At 33.9% G+C, this 19,122-nt stretch overlaps 2 protein-coding genes and 1 pseudogene across 2 annotated transcripts; all 3 read right to left on the bottom strand.

The window, feature by feature from the left end:
• Window positions 1-2,719: 2,719 nt before the first annotated feature.
• On the bottom strand, window positions 2,720-3,593 carry LOC130898086 (tigger transposable element-derived protein 4-like; annotated as a pseudogene).
• A 12,403-nt stretch (window positions 3,594-15,996) lies between these two features.
• On the bottom strand, window positions 15,997-17,220 carry LOC130898084 (uncharacterized). Its single transcript, XM_057807133.1, has 2 exons — window positions 16,479-17,220; window positions 15,997-16,394 (listed from the first exon to the last, which is right to left on the bottom strand). The coding sequence occupies exons 1-2, from the start codon at window positions 17,218-17,220 to the stop codon at window positions 15,997-15,999; spliced, it is 1,140 nt and encodes a 379-aa protein (XP_057663116.1).
• Window positions 17,221-17,380: 160 nt separating this feature from the next.
• LOC130898083 (zinc finger MYM-type protein 5-like) lies at window positions 17,381-18,607 on the bottom strand. The gene is made up of 2 exons (XM_057807132.1): window positions 18,551-18,607; window positions 17,381-18,331 (listed from the first exon to the last, which is right to left on the bottom strand). Exons 1-2 carry the CDS (start codon window positions 18,605-18,607, stop codon window positions 17,381-17,383), a joined length of 1,008 nt encoding a protein of 335 aa, XP_057663115.1.
• Window positions 18,608-19,122: the final 515 nt, after the last annotated feature.

The raw sequence follows: 19,122 nt of genomic DNA, 5'->3' as shown, positions 1-19,122 counted from the left end.
GCCATTTTACCAACGCCATTTAGTAAGCCTCTTCGATTTCTGATATGAGGATTCAAATTTTCGAATTTTTTCTGTATAATGTTGATCAAATACTCGGTTCTTATTAACATTTTTTGTGCTAAAGCGTGATAGGATATAGTGTTTGTAGTGGTTACAGTTGTAATACTATTTTTTATGTAATTGAAATGCGTAACTAGACTATCTATTTGCTTAATAAGGCTTAAATCTAAATAATGTAAAAACGTATGTTTACTATACACTAATCTAGCGTTTCCTAATTGGATAGGAAGAAGGAAGTTTTGAATTTTCGTAACCTGTATGTCTTCTACACTACAGGTCGCTGGAAATACGCGAAGAATCAGGTAAAGCATCAGGATTCGCGTGCTCGTCCACATCCTGTAACAATTTCCGAACATTACTTCTTGGTTTTCGGACAATACTTTTATGATACGTATCTTTATCGGTTTTAAGCAGAATACCTTTATCTTTGATTATTTTAGTTTGTTTAAATTTAGGGAGTTTCTTATTTCTTAATTTAGTTTTTACGTAGGCGGTTTTTTGTTTTGAATAGTTCGGACTTTTTCTTATTTAATTTCTCTATAACCTTTTGTTTAGTTTGTTCGTTTTGTTGTTTAATTTTTTCGTATAAGCGTTTACTGGTTTCTTTGTGAATTTGAACGTATTGATATATAACTAAATGATAATTCAGGTCAAACGGGTCAGGATTGTTTATATGTCCTTTTATAATTTCGAAAGGCGTGAATTTTGTTACGGTATGAACTAAATTGTTATAACTAAGAATCGCGTGTTTCATTATTTGATCCGGTGTCAAATTTTTATTATCTTCCTGTATACATCGATAATGTTTTAAAATACTTGAATGAAATCGTTCAACTGGCGAATTGGAATTGTTATTTTTCGCTGTGGTGTGATGCAATTCTATATGGTGAAGTTTGCAAAAGTCTTCTAAATCTTCTTAAATTCAGAACCACTTTCTGTTTAGTTCATGGTGAGTTATGAAATTTAGTAAAGAGTCTACTGTGGAAAATCCTGTAACACTTACTATGGGGTAGGCTTGTCCGTAACGCGAAAAAGAATCAATTACTGTTAAATATATTTTATTTACAATTTTAAAAACATCCATATGTACATGCTCAAACGGCTTAGACGCTGTGGGTGTTAGGCGAAATTTGACTACAGGGGGATTCTTATCGTATTTATTTTTCAAGCATGTATCACAATTATTGCCAAAATTTTCTACATTTTCGATCATTTTCGGTCAGTAGTATCTACAACTAAGAGATTTTTTAACTTCGTTTATACCCCTATGACCTGATTTATATATATGATGATATTTAATTTTTTCTAATTGCTCTTCTTTTGTTTGAATATCTGTTACTGATTTGGTACACATTGTAAATTTAAATTCAAAATTCTTAAACATATTTTGTACAGTTACAATAAATATTCTCGATAAGGGTTCATTCTGGATATAAAGTGCATAATTTTTTCCTAGGGTCAGTATATTCTTTAATATATATTATTTTCGATGTCAATTACCGGTAATGTAACGTATAGACGATTGCTATAAGAATTCGGGTAATTGTTAACAGGTCTGTTATTTGGTACAAAATTTTGATACATATTGGGATTTTTATAAAAATTTGAATTGGCTCTTTGAGAATTTGGCTGTCTATTACCATTATTAGGTGTATTTTATTGATTATTTTTATCGTTTAAAGAACCGTACAGTCTTTCAAAATTTTCGAATTCGGCCACACAGGCCATCGCGTCTTCTAAAGAGTGTGGTTTTCGTAAATGCATATTATTTTTCAGAGTACCGTCGCACTCTGCAATAAACGTATTTAAAGCGGTTTTATCGTATTGATTTATTTGACAATTTCTTTCTTCAGCAGTTATATTGGGGTCATTGCTAATTCTTTGAATAACACTACTACGAATTAATTGAAGTCTACTTCCAAAATCAATAAGATGCTCGTTTTCTTAATGGTTTGGCTCTTGCACAAGACAATTTAAATCCCTTCTATCAGCAAAACACTGTAATAAGGCCGTTTTTAATTTTGGCCAAGTATTTAATTCAACTCTGTTACCGACCATGAAGGCTGCTCTACCTTCTAATTTCTCTTGAATACATTCTATAATGTGTAAATTTAATTCTACATCATTATAAGTTCTATATGACTCTATTAAATGCTCACACCTTGTAATAAATTTATTCAAATACATAGTACATATGTATAATATAATATGTATGTATGTACATACATATACCTATGTAGTAAAACAAAACAATGAAATGAAAAGTCACTTTAAGGACGCAAAAATTCATATATTGTCGTTTGTCTCCTCCTTTTCTTTAAAATGGCGTCTTGAAATCGTATTTCTAATTTAGAAAGAAGCTCCAAAGACTCTGTATCTCCCTGATTTTCGACAAAACTTTTGAGCTGCTTGGTCAGGGTAATAGCTTTACCATAATTTGGGATAGCTTCTGTTGGTACTGGAACCTCATCGACATCAGAATCTTCGGAAAGTTCTTGTATTTCAACTGGATTTTCAATTTGTTGTCCTGAATCTGGATCTTCAACATACAAACTTTCATCATTTAAAAATAACAAAATGTTTCTTTTTTCTTTAGCCATTTTCCAATCTAGGTCTTGCAACTACTCTGTCATAATTTGTCCTGTCATCCAAGCTTTCTTATTGCATTTCCAAGTTACAGGCAGGTCATTTATGTTAAAGTTTTTAAAAGCTCTGGGTTTAGCTACCTTACCAATGACTAGGAGTTTTTCTTTTTCACCCGCCATATTTACACAATGCAAAATTGTAAACCTCTTTTAGGGATACTTACCCCCAACACATTTTTCCTTCTTTAACGTGAGCGTTTTGTCGGGTAGAGCCCTAAAATACAGGCCTGTCTTCATCGGCATTATAGATGTCTCTCGGTGAATATCCCTTAATCAAAGAAGGACATTTTTCCAAAAACGATGAAACATCTTCAGCATTAACCGAAGCTCCTTCTCCCGAACTCGCTTTAAAACTTATATTGTGGCGAATTCTAAATTTATTGAGCCAACCAGAAGAAGCACTGAATGTAGAATGTCCCAAAGAATCGGCTATTTCTTTTGCTTTGCATCGTATTAGCGGACCTAAAAAAAAATAAGTTTTTTGCGTTTTTGTCACGACAAACCTATTGATAATCTCACTCTTTTTATCTATTTTAGAATTGATATGAAAAGAAAATCAACCCATTAATACAAGAAAACCTTATCTAAAAAAATAATATGCATACCTGTCAAAGGAATCCCCTTATGGCGAGCTGCTATAAACCAGTCATAACACAATTTGTCAATTTTGGTACCATCACCCGTCAGAAAGCTTCTTTTTTCATTCAAATTGCTGTTCGACATCCATTTCTTTAGAAGAATTTCTTTATGTTTAATTATATCTGCAGCTTGTGTTTTTCCAATATTAAAACGCTTGGATAAGTTCCTTACACTTAACTTCTCCTTATTGTGAACTTCAACAATCTCAATTTTTTGTTTAAGCGTCAGAATTTTTCTATTTGGAGCCATTTCTACAATGAATGTGTCGCCCACTGTGACTTTTCCGCATAGACGTCAGACTAATACTGAATGGAAATTTAATCGAAAGCGTGTACCCAAAGAATAAGAACGGTAAATCCCCGACCAATTCGGGGAACCCTAACTCACGCCGGGCAGAAATGCACCACATAGGCTGCGTTTGTACCGAAATATTAAAGTCGGTGAATCCCCAGTTTACTCGAGAAAATCCCAGCGAAGTTGGCGCGCGGCGCGATTGAGAAATGCAATAGCGATACTCTCAACAGAAAAAAAATAAGACAAGGCGTTTCTTTTTATTTTGTTTTTTGTCCGGTTAGGAGAACATTTTCTCGTGTCCGCGTTCGTTCAAGAGAATGTCCGTCCAAGAGAGAGTTTATACAATGCAAATTATATGAGAGTCGGTCAGGACCATGAGAAAATGTCCGTTTAAGGGAGGTGTCCGTGTATGAGGGGTGTCCGCGAAGGGGAATTTCACTGTATTCACTGTCACCGTTAAAAGGTTTAATATTTGATAATTTGGATTTGAAAAGATCCCAATTCATTGCAGGAGAAGCCATTTTGTTAGTACCAGTTTGTTCTACGTTATTTTCGACTAAAGAAATATTATTGAACAATTGAACTATGTTAACGAGATTACTAGAGTTTAATTCACTCATAAATTGATAATTTCTTTTTTATTAATTATATATGTTTTTGAAACTTTAAAACTTAATGATCAATACTATCTTTCCGAAACCCAAAAACAGGTAGGAGAGGCAAGAAGAGGACAATAAGGCACTTACGTTTCTGAAGAATATGCTTTTAAAATCTCCCTCGTTGATTCCCTGCTATCTCCAATGTTCACCACTAAAGGGCTATTGCACGATAATTGCTAGTCTAATATTGTTCGTTGGATTCGCACTTAAAACGTTGAAACGTTAAAGCCGTGAAGTCACTAAATTATTTCACACTATCCTAAATTTTGTTACGCACCGTATGCCCGCAAACGTTTTAGTGATTTTTAATTTCCACGACTTGCGCGAATCCTACTGACTGCGCCAATTTTGTTTTTCTTAACGAAAAATTCGTTTTTAAAAAATATATTTATTCAAGCAATTACAAGTTTATTGTTAGAGATCTGAACAGAGAATGAATTATATTAAATGAAATTACAAGAAAGTAAGATTTATCTATATATGTTGTTAAGTAACAATTTCTCAAAAAGTATAATGTTTCTGCTGCGCTTTTAAGTTTCCTCGATAAGCGGCGTATGTAACTTGTGCTTGTACACTGGATGATGCAGCGTCACCTAAAACCAAGTTCCAACTGTGGCTTCCTTTAGTAAGTAGTCGGTGAAACCCTCGGCGGTGGTTGTGTCAACTGCAACAAACCCAACAAAGTGTTCTTCAATTTTAGCAGTTTCTAGGTCAGTAGTTCTCAAAACTACGGACAGTTGCTCAACCCTTGCTATATCACGTCTACAATCAAGAATGATGGCATAGTATTTGTTTTTCAATATCTTTTCTCTTATTTTTGATACTACGTGGTTTGCCATAAGTTGGATAAACTCATTTTGAGTATCTTTACCAAAGTAATGGTTCCTGATATGTTCTTTCTTGGAGATGCTATTCAAATGTCCTTTTAAAATAGGGTCGATCTTAGCAATAAACTTAATTAAATCTATGAAATTACCACTTCTCTCTATATTATCTGGGGAAATTGTTTCTTTGTGACCCCTAAACGCTAAATTGTGGGAGGCCAGAAATTGTACAACTGCGAGTAGTCCATAATATCTCTCCAACGTTGAGCTTCTGTTTCATAGTCCATGGTTTGACAGTTTGGTTTCACAGTTTCAATCCTTTCTCCAAATCAAACAATTTAATCATGCATTGTCTATGGACTTTGTTCATTTCGTGACTTTTCAAAATCACGCTTAAGTGTTGCCAATCATCAGTTCCTCGTTTAGAGGTTAAAGCACTTGCGGATGTATTGTCGCTGTTCAAAAATATTCTGCATGCAAAAAAATGCACAGAGTCATTAGATTTTGAGTAGACAAGCCACCGTCTTCTCTGTTGCTCGCCGTTTGGCTAACTCCTAGTGTAATGAACTTAATTAAAGTGTCGTCCACTTTCATTTTTAGGAAAATTTTCGCCTGTGACGGATACAGGACTCTTCTCAATAATTCTAGTCCGCTCTGATTGGGTTAGGCTGCTTGGCCATAAATAAGGGTCGTTTACATCGTGGTCATAATTTTCTTCAGAGTTAGACTGCTCAGTTCTGTTTTGTTCCGGTTCCAAAGGCAAATCTTCTGAAAGAGGTGAAGATGGCGCTTCTGGCGGCGGTTCCTGTTGAGAAGATGAAGAAGCCTGAAGCAGATGAACAGGGGCAGACGACACGGGATGCGAAGCCGAATCAGATGAACACTCAAATTGAGAATGATGTGGTGCCTGGAGACTTTCCTGACTTGAATTATCCAATACGTATTTCTTTTGGGTGTCAGTATCAATAACATTCTTCTTGTCTACTTCAGTTTTTAAAAACTTTGTTAAAGAATTACCAAGCTGTCCTTCAAGTTAGGCTTGTTGTGCAGCTTTTTTCCTCTTGTTACTCCCTGATTTCTATTTTCTACTAATGTCTTGGTCACGGGAAGCCATTTATAAGGTGGCCACCTGCAAAGAAAGATGAAAAATTTTTTGATAACCCCATAAAGAATGCATGGAGAAAAATGTGATCATATTGACTCGCATAACTCGACCGTTTCCGCCAATGTTTTTTTAATATTTTCCTTTCATATAATATAGAATCTCCATCAAGTGAAAAGTCATTTTGTTAACATATTGTTAGAAATATTTATTCAATATTAATTCAGTCAATTCAGAATTAACATATCGTCCCTTCAATGGTAAACTCGCCAATCTGCAAAATCTCAATTATTCAGGGGAGCAAAAAGCAATTCGATTTGTTTCCCTAAAATCAGTTTTAATTCTTTTTAATTGTTATTTGTGCCTATAATGTATAACTTGAGGCTATTTTGAAGGCTATAAGAGCAACTTTGAAAATTTTCGATTTTAAAGGCCTAAAACGCAGATTCGTTAGTTTACTGTGGTACACATTTGGTAATTATTGTAGTTTGACAGTAAACTAGCGAATCCGTAATAATTATTGTTCCAAATTAAATGTTATTATTCACTCAATTGTCGGTTTTTATTACACAACTTCGCTATACTAATGCACAATAGTTTTAGGGTACATATTTTAATATAAAAAAGTACTTAGTCCAAACCAAATACAAGAACAAATTAAAAAATATTTATCGTTATCAAAAATTAAATCTCAAAACTAAACGTAAATTAATAATTATAAGATCAAATTAAAAAATACAAAATTAACAAAAATTAAATCTCAAAAATCAACTTAGATTAATCCTTAGAACTTATTATTCAGAATAATCAGACTCTTCCAGCTGATCTGGTTCTGGCAAGTTGTCTCTTGCCAATTTACTTGTAGGTAAATTATCGTAGTAATCGTGATTAACTTTGGGTATCACTAATTCATCACAAAGTTTTTTTTAGTCTTTCTTTTTTGCATTCGAAATCGGAATTCGAGAAGAATACAGTTTTGCAGGCTCTGATATTATTACAGGACGCCCTCGTAGCTTCTTCAAAGTACATTTAGTGTATGACGTATCGTTGTAACTATTTTTAAAAAAAATTGTCTCTGGAGCCGATTTTTCATAATGCAGCCACACTGCATTGCGAAACTTAAGTTTCTGACCTGACTCGTCTTGGAAAACAGATTTTTTAGATTGGTTAAAATCTATGAAATCATCGTGTAAAAGATACGTGACGTCATAAGGTCTTGGATTTGATCGTGCTGTTCTTATCACTTGTGCCCAGCCTTCTGGGGTGTATATAGGAATATTTTTCGATTTCTGCTCTATCTTACCGTGAATGGAGTCGCATTCCATTTGGGTGTGTCCAGATTCGAAAAACTTGTGATCTATCACCTCAAGAACAGGGTGTACTTTTAGTAAATGGAGACACATTATAGAAAAAGTTACGTTCTTTTGCTGCCCTGCACAATTATCTGACATCATTCGAACATGCCTTATTTCTGGTTTATTCATTATAAAATTGTAAATACAAGTAGAAATTTCCACACTTCCCCGCTTTCCTTCAGTTTCATCCCAAAGGTAACAGGTAGCATCAGAATTTCCTAAGTTATATGTCGTAAGATTGTAAACTGCAAGTTTTCTGACATAAAACAGAGGCCCGGCTGCACCCTTAGGAGTGTTAAGAACTGACTGTAAGTCAAAGTTAAACGCCAAAACAGACGTATCTTGCCTTGCTGTTTCTTTATCCTCGTCCCTGCATTGACGTGCAGCTTCCTTGCGTTTTAAATGATCACCATGACTATTGTTTTGGTCATCATTTCCCTATGTATTTTTATGAACCTCACAGGTTTTACAAAAATCTTTTTTTGGTTTATGGAATGTTAACTTGTATTCTCTAAACACCCTCCTGTACTTTTCAAAACACACGGGCTTACTAGAAATTTTCTCACACTCCAGTTTATATAATTTATACATAGTTTTAATTGTTAATGAAGAATCAAGATATTTATATTCTGATTTTTTACGGCAGTAATGGGATTCCACAGAAGGAAAGGAAAGAATATGCTGCCTAAAAAATTTCTCTGAATTCTCATCTGTTTTTTGTGGTGGTGCCTTCTTTCCTCTCATATCAGGTAGTATTTGGCCTGTTTCACTAACCTTAGCTAAAGCACCCCTAATAGTAGCTTCTGGAATATTTAGAGTATCTAAAAAATAATTCCTGCAGACGTTATGTTTCTCCCCTTTGTATGTTAGAGAGTAACTCTTTGTTGCTTTCCTTCGAGACTCATGATTCGTTGTTTTTCTTTTTGGAAGATTGACAGTCACATGTTTTACAATAAATTCACGTTGCTGGTATAAAGTATCTAACCCGTGAAATGTTTTATAAATTTGTAACCTGCCATCTTCAGGAATTAAATCTTTACACTTGTGTTTAGGAAGATTCAAGCAACGAGGAGCTATAATAGGTCTAGCAGGAATATTTTTACCAGTAGTTGTTTTATAAGATTTTCCCTTGAGTCGATTCGCTTTTTCAACACTTCTTTTCCAGAGAGTAGGGTCTGATACCTTCCTTTTCTTCGGTGTTGCCTGTTTAGACGGAGAAGTAGTTTGTTTGTTTGATATTATTTCCTGTGGTAATTCATTAATATTTTCTGTAGCAATTGAAAAAAAAAGGTTTCAATTTGAGCTAAAATTAATCAAGGTTATGCATACTTGTTTCCAAATCACTCAAATTATCCGATGGAGGTTGGTAATCCTTATCAAAAACACTATCATCTGAGCTGAAAGCATTTTCCAGATCCGAACCGAAGGAAGGAATAGGTGACGATTCTCTAGAACCTACAAAAGAAAAATCATTACTTTTGTCAAAACCTTGCCGAAATAAAACTTTTATGTGAAGTTTGCAGAGTTGTAGGTACAAAATGTAGATCAAAATTACTTACAAGGTAAAGGCAAAACACGCGAAGTGGATGGAATTGGCAAATCTTCATCTACTGACGTTTTCTCCTCAGTTTTCTCTAAAATTGCAAAAAAAATATATTTTTAGTGCTTTGATTATCACCACTAGAAGCTTTTAAATTATTTAATTTACCTTTTTCATGTTGCTTTAATGCCATTTCCACTAGCCTCTTCGATCTACTCATCATGTTTTCAAGAAACTTCACTATTTAAACTTAACCGATGAATTAATTTCAATACAGCACCAACAAACGAAAAAAGCATTAGTGCTTCCACCCGAAAACGCAATATGCAACTAAATGTTAATCTATACTACAAAATTGTTAAATGTCCATAAGTTACGCGAGTTTACAACACGCTGATAACATTTACGAAATAGCTCACAACAGTAGACTAACGAATTCGCCTATTCGCGAGTATACATTGGTAAAGAGATGCATGTGTTATTAAAATTCACTACGGTAAAGTCACCAATCTATAAATTCGCTACTTTACAGAGGTCGAAAAACAAGATTCACGCAGTTAGGTGAGTTTACAGTGGCAATATCTAGTATAACGAAACGAGCTACAGATACGCGAGTCTACCATAGTGTGTATTGGTCATCTTACATCCAAATGCACCAATAACCCCAAATTCGCAAAAATTGCAGATTCGCGAGTTTACCATTGTAGGGACGATATGCTAGCAATATTGAAATTACGAATATTTTTTGACAGAACGGAGCCTGTCGGGGCAGCTAATTTAACGAATATAATTAAATATTGCAGTATACTTCTAATGTAATCTATCCTATGTAATCTATGTATTAGTACCTAATTGTACTTATCTCGCTATCAAAAACGTAATTTTCAGAAAAGAAACAAACAGTTGACTAATGAGTATGCAGAAAGTGCTATATTCTCCACTCACACTCACAGACACTGAACTAATACACAGTTCCACAGTGATTCACTGTAGAAACAATACTGATTACTGAAAATCAGGGAAGGAGTAGAGCAGTGTAGGTTGCAGGTTGTGACATGTCGACTTGTACAACAATTACACTACCAACCTACAGATGGGACAAATAGTCTGGGCGCGCGGCCGTGTCTAGGCGCGGGGTGTGTTTTTCGAGCATTTCTACAAACATCTGGCCCGCATCTGGTTGCTTTGACCTGTTACTCATCTAGTTATACAAGTAGTGGAGTGAGAGAGCCATCATTTCACAGGACTGCTAGTAGCGTCAGAGCCGCGCTCCCAGACTATTTGCCCTACTCACGGCGTCACGATAGACTTTTCATTCTCATGCTCGAAAGTTATTAACGTTCCGCAAACACTAGTTGCCCGAGTGTTGTATGTTTCGGTCACCGTGGACCAAGTTTGATTGAAAAAATGTAGTTTATAACATTTAATTTTATTTTTAATAATACTGTATTTGTTCAAATTCAATCTATATAACTAATACAAAAGCCTGCGGGGCCTTTTTATATGCATGTATGCACTCTGTCACCGAGGAACCAGGAAGACTTGTGTAATAATCAAATACATAAATAATAATACAAATGTTTAAAATGTGGACTCGTAGATATTTCTTGAAAGGCCCCAAATTACTTCTGGATGTGTTGTCAGTCTAGTTGCAGTAGCATAGCAGTTTCGCGATTTAAAAAGTTTGATTTCATACCTCAATACTTGCGGGGCCCCAGACTTTAAAACATTAAAACCGTGTAGAAAATATTTATATACATATTTATTTATAAAATATTTATTTTTAAGTATAAAATTAAAATAACCTCAGATCCTCAGAATATGGGAAATATTAGATAAAACCTTCACAGCTTTCTAAAAAATACTGACAGATTGATAGCGCCTGATGATGATGACAAATGATCACTGTGTCCCAATATTGGGTCCGTTCACATAATTGTTTTAAGCTGTTTAACTGCTTGAATAGGTTGTCACTTAAATTGCGTATTTGTTCGGCTGACTCGGATGTGACAGGAGCCATGTTAAAAATGGCACTAATGTGATTTTGAATCAATAAATTTGTGTTATTGAAACGTTCGCATAAAGTATCCCATGCAATAGTATAATTTCACGAGCAAAACTCAATCGCTTGAATAAACTGTGGTGCTGTACCTGTTAATGATGCCCGCAAATAATGGAATTTTTGGATCTTATTAATTTTCGTATTTTTATGAATCATCGAATCATAATATCTCGAAAATCTAACCATGTTTGGAACGAACCGTCGAATTTTGGTAGTTTAATATCAGGAAGTTTTATTCCCTTCGAAATATTCGCGTTAGATTCTACAAATGCCTGTCCATGACAACTGGAATTACTTCGATTATCAAAATTCGGTTTAAGTACCTCCAATAAAGTTTTCGCACGCGATATTGCCGAATAATACCCGTTATTAAAATCTTCACGTTCAGAAAATTCCCCTTCCCTATCATCTAAATCTAAAATATAATCAATTTCGTTTAGTATTTCATCAAAAAGTGCTAATAAAGATTCAGTATCCCGCATTCTAACTTCTAACCCAATCACCTTACACCGTTCCACACAGGATGTTAATTTTTCTTTAATAGAACCACGTTTTTTAGTTAGTAGTTTAAGCTCTGTGTTTTCAACTGAAGGGTCGGAGGGAAGAAGGGGCAAAGTCACATTGACCAAATTTTTCAGGAGCGACAATTTAAGGTTAATTTTTAGATAAGTATTAATAAAACAAAATTATAAATTCTGTTTATTGAATAAGCTACCTTAATAATTTTAGAATCTTATTTATCTATAATATTATTTATCTTAATTGTATTCACTCCTTTGCATGACAGATTACGCAATTGAAAAATGGTAACAATCTGGAAGAGGGAAAAAGGGGCAATATGCAGGACTTGTCCCCCTTTTTCCCCCTTCAAGTTAACTTTTAATGTGTCATAGGATGGTATTATAGGTAAAATTATGAAAAATCCATTAAAATCAAGAACATTATTTATTGAATGGGTAAAAAACAGTTTTGCTTCACTTAAAAATGAAAGACTCTATTTTTTAAACATAATGTTATCATAAAGAAAAAACTTAGTTAAGTTTCATAAAACTTAAGGATCCCTGACATTTCTTAATATTTTTATTAACAATATTATTTTATATTATTTTATTTTCTTAAATTTTAAAGATACTGTCACTTGATAATATAAATTTATTATTACCTGTGAGAGTGATCAGGAAGAGTGGAAGGTTCTACATTGAATCTACGCCTGGCTGGTAGAGTGATGACTGTGCTTTCCCAAGGTCCAGAATAATTATTCCTGAAGTACATAATCCTTTCAGATTCAATAGAGAACTTGATTTCTCTTACGGGTCTTGTTTGAACGCTAAGTTTTTTCTTGTAAGTAAAGTTAAAAAACACAGTTCATGATCGCCAAAACGAGTAATCTACTTCTACAACAACGTATGGATTAGGTTTCTGTCTACAATCCCTGATGTGAATAGTCCAGTCACTTGGCAGTTCAGCTCTAAAATTGTTTTTTACTAGAGCCATGTCTTTGTCTGTCTCCATATATGAGTGCCCTCTTATAGGAAACGTCATTTGTACATACTTAAACCTGTTTTGTATATGTGTCATATAATGGAGGAATCATATCATCGTAAGTTTTTTGTTCTGACCTCCGCAAGAGTCTGCATATATTTGGAGATTTTCAACATTTTTGTCAAGGTGGTTGTTTAAAAATTCAAAGAGCATTTGACAAACATTGTCACTTCCCTTTTTACCTTCTGACTCTGGATAGAAAAAAAGTAAGAAGTGTTATTACTGAGAATGTGAATAATAAAACAAAAAACGGAAAGTTGTCTTTTGTAATATACATCGTTTGTGGTAACATTAGGCATACACAAATTTTTTCCATAATCAATGCATATGGCCTCATAGGTTTTTGTTTTCGATGCAGCCTTTCGGGCTCTTCTTTTTAAATCATAAAATTTGTCTGCCTTTAATTTGTGTAATTGAATTGCTGAATACAACGGCGTTTAGTTGTGGACTTGACCCCTTCTTGACCCCATTATTTTAAAGTGACTTGACCCGTTTCTCCCACAAATCATTATATCATGTGAAAGTACTCGTCAAGAGCTACAACAATCCATCAATAACTCAATTACTAAAAAAAATGGACTTTGCCCCTTCTTCCCTCCGACCCTTCATTACTGGAGTAGACATTTTTTATTTATTTATTTTTGTTTTCACTACACCCAAACGATTTAAAAAAGGAAATCAAATGACATAAATGTTTGCAAATAATATTTCGATTATGTTACCTGCTCTCACCTAAACTGCTGTGAACGTTACGGAATGGTAAAAATAGGACTCACCGCGCTTTACTATCGTCTTGGTATCGGCTTTGGAGCTGTTTCTTCAATAATTATCTATATTTATTTTCAATTGTTATTGAGTATAATGTTGATTTCTGCTGCCTGCCACAAAAATCTTCCAATTGACTAATTAATCCGGCTTCGAAGGACCAATGATTCGTGTAAAACTGATTAAAAACACACTCGTTTTTGTGTTTTTTGACTTCATAGATGTAAATTTGAATCGTTACAAATAATAACACATTTGAAAATGTTTTTCAATCGAAGGAGAACCCTCTCTCTCTCACTTGTGTAGGCTTCTCAAATTCCCGACTGGTTGTGCCGGCCTTTGAATTCGCTTCACAAGGCTAGGCAAAAAATTGTTATGTCTTTCGCACAGGGGCGGCGTCAACAAACCGCATAAGTGATAATGGGGAATAATATTCAGATGTTTTCAGCAATATTTCTCTGCAACTATGAACTGCGTCAATTTCTTGGAGGCAGGAATGGCCCGGAGTAGAAAACTTCATTATTATGGATTCCTTTTAATAAAGAGTGAAATTGCTGAAGACATTAGGGAATTCCTATTCTGGAGCACGCAGCTGTCACATCATAGTATTAGAAATATCAAGTTATGATTGTCTCTGAATACAGCATCTAAAATTTTTAGCAAGGCACTTACAATGTCATTCCCGCTTCTACCCATAAGACTACACTACTCGCTCCGGAGTGCGCAGTATACTTGTTTTGTGCTGGATAATCTGACAGTTAAATTGTAAACATTTAGTTTGCTTTTGTAGTAAAAATTGCTTACTTCCGCATGCGGACAGCTCAAGACATCGAATCGAATACCAAAAAAGTATTGAGACTTTCTCTATCTATTTTTTTTCCAAACGACATGCATTTTTCTCCTCAAGGTGTCTCTCGAATACAGATTTCTGTTCATCCTCCAATAAATTGTCTTCCTAAACTCTAATTCTCATTTCTTCACTTAGATCGCAACGGTTCTTTTTGGGGACAAAAGAATGTAAATTAAATTCACAACAGAATAAATTCCTATAAAAAGACTTTTTTACTGGTGGTTCGTTGGAAGCAGCGCAAAGTTCAGGGTACAGCGAATACATTTTTTTATATTTAACGATGACTCCAAGTATTTTCGCTGCGTATTAACCCTGCAGTAGTGACTAGTGAGTACTGTAGGGAAGGAATCTATGTGCATCTTGACAAAGTTCACATCGTCTTCTGGTATCTTGTCTTTAATATGTTTTCCTTGGATCGGTGTTTTAGGTATATATAAGTTGTTGGAAATTTCGGTAATTTGGTAATTTTCATTTCGTTTGGCAGTCTTTTACTGTTTTTATTCTTTTAGCTGGAACTATTTTTTTTCTTACTTCTTCCTTAAAGCATTTTCATGTTTTGTTAAGTTATTGACTTCCTATTCGTTTAGTCTAAAACTCCAATACGGTAAACTAATTTTTTCCGTCAAACAAAAATTTCCTTTTTCCTTTTCCTTTCAAGAATAAACGTTTTGTTAACTATGTCCGAGTTCGCAGTGTGTAACGATAAATAATAAAAAACTTACCTTAAATCTGCTAGACTCTCATTTTCAGAATCTGCATTTTCAAAATCATCCAATTTATTGTCCATGGTGAACAAAAAGATACCTACAAATTTACAAATGATCTTATAAGAACGTTTTGTAATTGAAAAAAAAACTAACCTCACTCAATTCTTTCCCTAAAGGAGGATTTAACAGATTTCCATTAAGGCTGTCGAACAACATGTCCAAAAATCCAGTTTTCCTTGAAAATGAACTAGGTGATGAATGTATAGTTTTTGTTTTGGCCTCCACAGGAGTCGCAAAAGATTTCCAAATTCGTTACGCGGTGATCCAGAAAATTGTAAAGAAAGTGATGTAACATAGAACAAACTGCATCACTTCCGCCAACTGTCTCTGGGTATACGTAGAAAATACTTTGTGCAGTAGAAAGAACATGTATATTAAATGAATAGACGGTCAGCTGTCTTTTGTAGTAAACATCGTTTGCAGTAATATTAGGAACTGGCAGGTTCTTTGCAAAATCCAGGTATATAGCTTCTCGAGTTTCATCTGTTCTACTTGCAAATTTAGAAACTTTTTTCATTTTGTAAAACTGTAAAGCCTTCAGTTTATGCAACTTATTCCTGGTTTCCAGTCTTCTGATTCCAGCTTTAATTTGATTTAGTTCATTTCCTGATGTAGTCAACGTTTGTGCTAACAAAGATTTAATTTTTGCCAAAAACTCGTCACAGCTCCTGCTAGTGTCAGATCTGGAATACCCAGTGGCGGATTAAGCTTTTTGCCGCCTTAGGCCCTATCTGATTAGCCGCCCTTTTTCAACGGATGAAATTTTATTTTTTTGAGTCCGCTTATATTATTTAGATATAATATTTATTTCGTAAAAAATAATTGTTAAAGAATACAAATAAATATTAACAACATAAATAACAGTCAATTTTCTTATACTATAATGTATTACTTAATTTGTAAATATCTTCTTTCTGGCTTTAGTCTGAGCAAAATTATCAACTATATCGTTGTAATTAATTTTTTGAACTAGTTGAGCTTCAATTGAAAGTAGTGCCAAAGCATTGAGTCTTTCTTGAGCCATACTTGCTGCTTTTACTCTTTTCAAGGTGGAAAAAGATCGTTCTTCAGAACAGTTCGTAGCCGGAATACTCAAAAAAATACGCAAAGCTATGTCTACATTCGGATAAACATCTTGAAGCTTTTGAGAATTCAAAAAAATGTATATTTCTTGCGCGGAACGTATATCTTTCGTGTTTAATAGAGAATCTTTGAGTTGACAGTGCAAATAAATACATTCATTCGCGAAAGTCTCTTCCAAATCATTAGGATATTTAATAACTAATTCATCTGCGCGAATTTTTAATTCATTTGTATCAATTTCATACAAATTACCAAAAAAATTAAATTTTTCTTAATGATTATGATAACTACTTTCACGTTCTTTCAATTGTACACTTAAAGTATCTAAAATTGGATAATAAATGTTGGTTTGAAAATTTTCTTCTCCAGATACAGCTGTTCTTTCATTCTCCCGTGACTCGTCAGGATGAAGTTTTCGGGTTTTTTTACGACGGGTGTCATATCGATAGTAATTTTGAACTCCAGATAGTGCTTTGGCTTTTTTTTTATAATCAGAAAATTGTTTATTTCTCATATCTTGTAGAAATAATGCCAAAGATCTGTATATTTGTATCACAGATGATAAATCAGCTTGAGAATCCTGAAGTTTCTTACTCGCAGAATTGAAGCGATCCAAAATTGCATTCCAAACAATGACTAGAATTGCTGTTTTTAAATGTTGTAATTTTTGCTGCAGTCCCTTAGCTTCCGCTCGCGTAGCAGGTTTTTCATCTTTGTTTTCGCCAATAAAGTTCAGTGCAACAATTATTCCAGGCCACTCTTTTTCTAATGTGTAGCATGCATCATGTCGAGTTTGAGAAAGACTTTTAAGTCTTAAACTTGTATGCTGTGTCAAAATCTCCCAACGATGTGTTGAAACGGTAAAAAAATTATATATTTCTTGCAAAGTAGAAAAAAAGTCCACGGCTTCGGTAACAGATTCAGCTGCACAAGTTCCCACTAAATTTAAAAAATGACCAGCACAAGGAACATATTCAGCTAAAGGATTACTTGTTGTGATTCGTGCTTGCACTCCTGAATATAAGCCTGACATGTTGCTTACATTATCGTAAAGACTGACCACGACAATTCATTATATTTAAACCATTATCCTCAAGCGATTTTAACAATGCATCTTCAATATCTTTAGCCTTATCGCCAGTATTTGGAATGAATTCTAGAAATCTTTCGACAATTTTACCATTGTTACGTACTTATCTAATAATTATCGTAAGTTGATCAACATGAGCAATATCAGGTGTGGAATCCACAATTACACCAAAATACTTAGCAGATTGCACTTCTTCAGAAATATGTTGCAATACTTTATTTTGAATTAATAATATAATTTCTTCGTAGATTGTTTTAGATAAATACGAAATATTTCCACGGCCAGGGCGCGCATATAATTTTAAATGTTCTGATAAGAACGGATCAAATTCAGCAAGAAGCTCAAGTGAACCTAAAAAATTACCATTATGGGGATCTCCAATTCGTTCTGAATGTCCTCTAAATGGCAGCCCTCTTATTGCGAGGGATTTAATTATCACAATTACTCGATGCAAAACTTTTTTCCAATATAAAATTTCTTCATCAAGCTGCATCATTAAACGTTGATCAACGCGGCCTTGAATGGCAGCTCGAGCTTTGAAATGACTGATGTTAGTTTTGTGAAAATCAGAATTTTCATGAGCTTCAATGCGCGTTTTTGAGTTTTTCCAATCTCTAAACCCTTCACCAGTAAAAGCGTTTACTTCACCACTCTTACCAAATAATAAACATAGAGCACAAAATACAGATCCTTTACTTTCTGAATAAATTAACCACTCGCGATGTTGAATTTCTCCGTTCTTTAAAGTACGTTGTAATAAGCTTTTAGAACAAAACCTCGTTTTATCATTATAAACATTTCGTGAATTTTTAAAATCAGTTACATTAGTTTGTGGTAAACCGTTTATAGTTATGAAATCTCGTGTTTCATTATTTAAATTCCATAGGGAAGGATTATCACTCAATTGAAACATATTACTTGTTGAATGACTTTCTTCCGCATCTTCTGATGAAAGAAAAATTGATGGCGTTTTGTTTGTAATTGTATCTTGCAATAAAGAAGGATTTGATTGTATTTCTTCGGTATCTTGGGCTGATGTGTCATCTAATTCCGGCTAAAAACAAAAAATCTTTGAGCCACGGACATTAATTCATTCATAGTTGAAATTAAAATTTTCCCTGATTACACAAAAATATTAAAAAGAATTCAAGTCTCAATATTTCAAATACTTACTTTCTCTAGAAGTTCACATTATGAGAAATTATTTTTAATCTTTTTTTTAGAGATATATTTGAAAAAAAAATACTTGCAATAAGTGTATCAAAATACTTACGTCTGATGAACCCGATGCTTGTTGATCATCACTTACAAGTTTTTCTGATCTTGTCATAAAATTAGATATTATTGGAATTTTATTCAGTAAAATTTCTTGTTTTGATGATTTTTCTGCTTTCCTTTTACGATATTCTGCACCGCTTAGTCTTTTTCGATAATCACTCATGGCTAATAAGAAAATTGAATTCAGAAGACCTCGACAACTTAGTGAAAAAAATGGATAATTCAACGTAATGGTTGAAATTTTTAATGGTAGGAAACACAATAATAAAATTATGAGACTCTTACGCTTGAACGGCTTTCGTAAAACTGAAATAATTGATGTTTCTTGTATACAGCGCGATGCTTACTTTTATACGTAAAACAAAGCAAAGTCAAACCTCTGTCAATACATGCAGCGTGCAGCGCTTTTGTTTTCCGTAAATATATGTAACGCTCTCACTCTCCCACCCAAACTAATTCTTAATATCCATTGTTCACAATACTCTCACTTCACTACAGTTATTGACATTAAGATGAAATAAATAAAATCCTCTGACTAAAAATTATGGATCAAAATTTATGTATGAT

This window comes from Diorhabda carinulata, chromosome 9 (genome assembly GCF_026250575.1).
Source record: "Diorhabda carinulata isolate Delta chromosome 9, icDioCari1.1, whole genome shotgun sequence".
In the NCBI taxonomy this organism is placed as follows: domain Eukaryota; kingdom Metazoa; phylum Arthropoda; class Insecta; order Coleoptera; family Chrysomelidae; genus Diorhabda; species Diorhabda carinulata.
The sequence above is the reverse complement of the archived record's forward strand: the minus strand, read 5'-3'. Positions and strand labels throughout refer to the sequence as shown.

Excerpts from the sequence above, each read along its gene's own strand:
- LOC130898084 (XM_057807133.1), bottom strand. The coding sequence starts at position 17,220 with ATGTCAGGCTTATATTCAGGAGTGCAAGCACGAATCACAACAAGTAAT. Across the intron at positions 16,395-16,478 it reads ACAATTGAAAGAACGTGAAA|ATGAATTAGTTATTAAATAT; the intron begins GTAGTTATCATA and ends AAATTCGCGCAG.
- LOC130898083 (XM_057807132.1), bottom strand. The coding sequence starts at position 18,607 with ATGACAAGATCAGAAAAACTTGTAAGTGATGATCAACAAGCATCGGGT. Across the intron at positions 18,332-18,550 it reads AAGCATCGGGTTCATCAGAC|CCGGAATTAGATGACACATC; the intron begins GTAAGTATTTTG and ends TTTTGTTTTTAG.